At 37.3% G+C, this 6,116-nt stretch overlaps 1 protein-coding gene across 1 annotated transcript; it reads right to left on the reverse strand.

Moving 5' to 3' along the window:
* Positions 1–2,781: 2,781 nt before the first annotated feature.
* MRGBP (MRG domain binding protein) lies at positions 2,782–5,844 on the reverse strand. The gene is made up of 4 exons (XM_010171919.2): positions 5,728–5,844; positions 5,099–5,180; positions 4,023–4,097; positions 2,782–2,972 (listed from the first exon to the last, which is right to left on the reverse strand). The coding sequence occupies exons 1-4, from the start codon at positions 5,827–5,829 to the stop codon at positions 2,782–2,784; spliced, it is 450 nt and encodes a 149-aa protein (XP_010170221.2). The 5' UTR covers positions 5,830–5,844.
* Between the last annotated feature and the right edge of the window lie 272 nt (positions 5,845–6,116).

The raw sequence follows: 6,116 nt of genomic DNA on the forward strand, positions 1-6,116 counted from the left end.
GCTGCGCGGTCCCTGTGCCCGCCCGCTCCGTCCCTCTCCTGGTACTAGGTGAGCTCCGCTGTTTCCTTCCCCAGGGATCCTTCCCTTGGGAAAACAAAATATACTAAAAAAATTAAAAAAAAAAAAGAGGAAGAAACTTAATTCTGCTCGTTTCCATCCGCCCCAGCGCTGGGCAGCACCAACAGGGAACACATTCCTCCCCCTGGCACACGAATTAATTGCTGCTGGAAACAACCATCGGGTTTTCTTCTTCCCTTCAGCGAAGAATTCAGCAAGACTTGTGTATTTAACTTCTTCACGCGTTAAAAACATCCTCCTTCCCTATTTATTTATATATTTTTATACCATCCATTTTCCTCTTACAGGAAAATGAATAAATGAACATTCTTCCCAGGAAAGGAGGAGAAGATCCCTGCAGCGCTCAGTCATTCACCCATTTACACTTTTCCAAATATTTTACTTTACAATCAACAAATTCCTAAAGAATCAGGGTTGTTGGATTGACCATGAAACACTCCCAGCTGGGTTTTCCCTGTGACAAGGATGGTGTTGAGACTGCACCAGTACATGTTAATATTATTACATTTCTACTTTAAGTTATAAAAACCATTTCATTGGTTTATAGCAAAAATATTTTAGACTAGAATCACTTGGATGAAAAGGATTTACCCACAGGACTGTGAGGCTTGAAGTTACAAAACCTGCACTCTATGGCCAAAATTGATGTAGATCATGACAAAGTAACTACTCCTTTAATTAAGGAAACAGTAAAACTTAACAGAGGCATTCATTCATCTTTCAGCACTCACGCTGCTGACAGATCTGTAATTGACATGATAACAACTTCTAGGAGATTGATCATACCAAATAAATTAATTTGAGCGTTTTTCTTAAATATCAGAATTAAAACCAGGAGCTTCCTCACATAAAGTTATAAAAGTTTGATTTCTACCCACCCAGAAAACCTCTGAGACACCTGGAGCATCTCTCCCACAAAGCAGAGGCCGATCACCTGGAGTACAGCACTGAATTCATGGCACTTCATACCTCCTGGTTTGGAGTTTTGTTTATGCTCTGTTATTTTCAGATCCTGAAACAATGAGCTTGCATCATGCTGTAAAAGTGGTTCTAACAGCCATCCTGGCAGAGTTCTCACCTTCTGGAGCTCACAGGGGTACACAGGTGAGCTTTCAAAAGACTGTAGCAAAAACTTCATTTTCTCAACCCGGTATTTTACGATTGCATGATGCTAGTTAGAACACAATAAATCCTCTAGTTTGGAAACTTACAGCAACCCATCTGTTGACATTTCTTAACAAATAACTCACAGAAATAATAGGGTAGCAGTTCCCAAGATACAAACAAAGTTCGTAAAACAAACAAACAAACAAACAAAACCACACACACACAAAGAACAACAACAAAAAAATCCCAGGTAGCCACTTTTGATGAATTTCAGAGGATAGAAAATACCTAAACAACTTTCAAAAAAAAGCTGGGCCAAATTTTAATCAAGTTACACAACAATTACCATTTAGTAAAATAAAGACAAGTCAAATTTATTCTTGGTATAAAACAAGTGAAGCAAATCACAAGAACTTGGCTACATACCTAGAATTAAAACAAAAACTAGTAGATTCCTAGTTCCTCACCTTGAAGACAAAACTGAAGTAATTCTTCTTTTAGATTAAGAAGTAACAATTCTTTTTATTAACTGATTGTTAACATGGTGAAACAAACTCAGCAACATTTCAGCCTACTTCAATCACCATTTAACCTGTTTGTTGATTGCAGTCCATCTTTTCACAACTCAAAAAAATATTAACTGCATCAAATCTTAATATTCTGGCATATAAAAGATAAACATTACAACGTCAGTAAAACTCTTGTAGAACAAAATTAACATTTTGGAATAACAAATCCATCGACATCTACTAAACCTGCTTTAAAAAAATAAATAATGGAGTACAAAACCCACTGTTATAATACTACTATAGTACAAATGGATGAAGCAACATGTCCAGGTTCACGCACAGCTCAGCTGATCCCTTATAAAACCCTGTGACATCATTGGATATTTTATTTAGGATACTTATTAATTGTTATTCTAGGGGAATTATCATTTTCACTTCACTTACTGTATATAAACTTGAAAAGATTGAAAAATGTTACGTCACTAAAGGTGAAAGAAGTAAAGGTTCCTTCAGCAAACAGAGCGAAGGAATAATTCAACTCAGTGCTTAGCTGAATTTAAAAGAATCTTTAGTTTTACTGAACCCACGAATTCAGACATTTGATACAAACACCATGTTTGCAATAAGTAAAACAGCCAACCAACGTCACCTACAGAGGGTCTGGAATATTCAAAGACAGGAAAGAAAAAAAATGACCCCAAATTTATAGAAATAACCTATGTTTTTCACAAAGGGAGGCTCTATGTTTCACTGAGCACTTGTTTCATGAACTGTGCTGACACAGAGCATGTCACTTGTTTGAAATGCAACCGCTGAATGGTTACAGGCACGTGAACTCGGAACGTTGCCAGCTTTCTCCCTCAGCGCCCTGAGAAGGCGCAGCCATCGCTCAGCTACTCGGTGCTGACCAGAAAACACACCAGTAGGCAAAGCCTTGCACATCTAAAGCCAATGTGCAGATTCTTCAAATACCTGGCTCAGATATCTTTTCCTTTCTCAAAAAAGTTTACGTAGCGACTATCCTGCTACTGGTTTCTCATGTTCCCTCCTCACGTTCCAGAGTTTATCACTTCTCTCTTCCCCAGCTTTACGTTCTGCGGCGTTTTGCAGCGCTCGGACTCGAGGGGTTACTGTTTGCGTTTAAGACCTTTTCAGTGACTCTGTTGCGCTTCCTCTTATCAGATCCTTCTTTGGACCCAGAATCTGATGAAGTTTTCTCTTTCTCTTTGTTGCTTGGCTTTTCAGTTGTTTTTCCTAAACTTCCAGAGGGTGCAAAAACTGAAATAGGATCAAAGTAATGATTCCAGATCAGAGTTACACACATAGGCAAACAAGAAGTGATAGCAAATTTCTTTATATTACATCAAACTTTTCAAACCAATCAGTTCTCAGCATATTTAATCACCATTTAAGTATTACTTTCACTTTTAAAGGAAAAATCTGCTGTAAGAAAGGCACATTTTGCTTTTATTATTTGCTTTGAAGACAGGCATGTATTTTGACAGGCTAAAAATGAATTTCATTAAGTGGAATTAAACAGCACTTAAAATTAAAATACTTAAAAGGAACACTTACAGAACATAGGACCAATTTATGAAATTAATAATCAGCAACGGTCATTACATTTGGTATTATAAATAGATTTTAAAACTCAACACCCAAAATGTGAAATTTAATATATTTTTTAAATACATTTTTAGATCTTTTATTACACTCCATCTTAAAACACCACTTATTCTGTGATATAAATATTACGAGGTTATATAACAGTTGGCTTGGTCTGTTAAGGTAAATAGCAGGATCTCTACTGTTCACATTTAATGACTTTGTTCTACAGCAAAGTGTGGGGAAAATGAGCCTTATAAGAAGCAAGATAACGCAAATAAAAAGCCACGCTGCCCACCTTCCCATTTAAGCATACAATCTTACAATCCTTTTAGATTTATAGGCCCTGTTTTCCCCCATGACTACAAAGATTCTAACACAGAGTATTTAGGTTCACTAAAACTGGACCCAACTTTCTTTCAGAAATCATTTGATTAATTCAGGGGTTTTGTCAAGTACATATTAAAACCAAAAAACTCCAAAGCTATACAACTTTGCACATATGAATTAAGAGCAAAGGAGAAATCTCTTGAAGTATCAGATATTGGCAACTGCTCACTCTGTGCATTCTTAAATTATTCTAGTTCTTGGCATGGGCATATGCTAAGCCTGAATACAAATCACAATGTACACAATATTTGGGATTTACATTTTAACATTAATTTATCAGAGTTACAGTCAGTTTTTAATCTCGTATTACACAGTAGAGAGTTACAAATTTACCTTCTTCTGGACCTGCATGCGTTTCCATCTCTTCTTTTATTTCCTCTTTCACTTCTTCTTCTATCATTACTTTTCCTAGAGGAAGGATTTTTAGGCAATCGTTAGATGGTTTTAAAGAATTAAATGTATTTCTTCTGGCTTAGTAGCTTCAGCATATGTACATAATGTTAACAAATATTTAGTGCAACATTCAACAGTATTTTAGAAAGGTTTCTCAGCACTGTGATAGAGAAACATAGCTAACAGTCCAGGCATACTATGAGCATAATGTAAAGCACTGAACAAGATGATGTCGGCGAGTTCCACTGAAATTATTAATGGGAAGAAAGTTAAATGCTAAATAGGCAAAACATATTGTAATGTCTTACCTATATTATAATTCTATAGTGAATTTTCAGTGTAAAGTTCAGTGTACCTAGTAATTGAGAAGCATTCCACTGTAGTTCAAAACAGCCCAAGAACTCCCCTGGCAGGTGCTTGTGCTCCCTAGTTCCTCCTGTCCTGGATAACAGTACTAAGTACCACACACATAGCTAAACTTTGAAAATCCAGCTCCCACTGCTTAACCCAAGATTTCTGTCAATATTTCCACTAGACAATACAGACAGGCTTATCATGAGTGACAAAGATTTGGAAGAACTAGGTAGCTGAACCCCAAGAAGGTAAAAACACAACAAATTGATTTCACAGTGCAATGAAACCACTGGGATTCTATACAAATGCCTCCAAACATTCCACATTATTTTGTTTTCAATCAATTTTAAGGCAACTACAGGAAAAAAACCTCACACTGTCTCTTATAGTGGTCAATCACAGAGGCTGATAGTGAGAATATGAACAGCACAAGCAACAATCTTTTCCCCAACAGTTTCCTTCAGTCAGCTGATTAAAAAAAAAAAATGGATAAAGCTGTATCCATTTAACACTTCCTCTTCCTGATACACCTCACACACCAGTCTGGAAGAACAGCTTTAGATTGGTACGTTGCACTCTTTTCTGGCAGGAATTCTGTTAAACTACCTGTTCTGAGATGAGATTAGAGCAACCAAGAATAAGAGACTGCTATGACATCTTACCTTCTCTCACTTCTTGAATCATTTCGTCAGGAAGAGCAAAATTCTTCTCTGTATTAGGGAATGGAAGAATCTCAGATTCGTGCTTAGAAAGAAAAGGAAGATCTCGATGAATGACTGTGGTAAAAACTTTAATTTGGATTTAGAAGTCCAATCTGAAGTTCTATTTTACATGCAATTTGTAGCTAAATAATTCTTAACAAGATACTTCAAACCCTAGAGAATCAGGAGGCTCCTGATGTCAAACTGATTACTAAGGTAAAGATATCTGAGCTCATGATTCATGCTCATTTGAGACCATTTCTGGAATCCAACAATGGCAAATTCTTATGTAAACATGCTATAACCTCCCTGTTTGGCACTTAAGTACCTATGTAAACGTTTGCTGGATCAGCATTTAGGCAACTTCAATAAACAAAGTCAGAACACAGTATAGAAAAAAAAACAACAACAACAAAGCACTGGAGGTTTTATTGTCTCCCAGCTAATGAGGAAGACCTCATCAATTGAGTGGAACAATGTGTAATTCTTAGTAACACGAAAGGTTATGTCAGGCCCAGCAATTCTGATCTATCAAAACTCCTGAACTATAATAAACAAGCATGTGTTTGCATCAAGTTTGTTATACTCACAAGAGCTTGCATATCATACATGGTGCTCAGATGGTCCCAAATCACTTTGGAAGAAATCTGCCGTCCAATATTCTGACTGAATTTATCTCGGATACAAATCATGTGGAAATGGCGATTCACACCTGAGGGAAACAATGCAGTTAACACTAGTAACAGTTTTACTTATGCCACACAATTAAACAAAACCAAAAAAAACCCCCAATACTGTATCGTTACAGGGAAACCACACATTATAGGAGAAAGACTGGGCAATCTGGGCAGCCCTGCCTGGCTGGTGTTTCACCCCACAGCTGCTATTCTGGGCAGGGGCTGAGGGTGCCCCACTGGGTCATGCCGACATGTGGCCGCAGCCAGAGCTTGTGGAGAGGCTGCGTGAAAAAGAACAGAGG

Source organism: Antrostomus carolinensis, unplaced genomic scaffold (assembly GCF_000700745.2).
Source record: "Antrostomus carolinensis isolate BGI_N321 unplaced genomic scaffold, ASM70074v2 Scaffold45920, whole genome shotgun sequence".
NCBI lineage: Eukaryota > Metazoa > Chordata > Aves > Caprimulgiformes > Caprimulgidae > Antrostomus > Antrostomus carolinensis.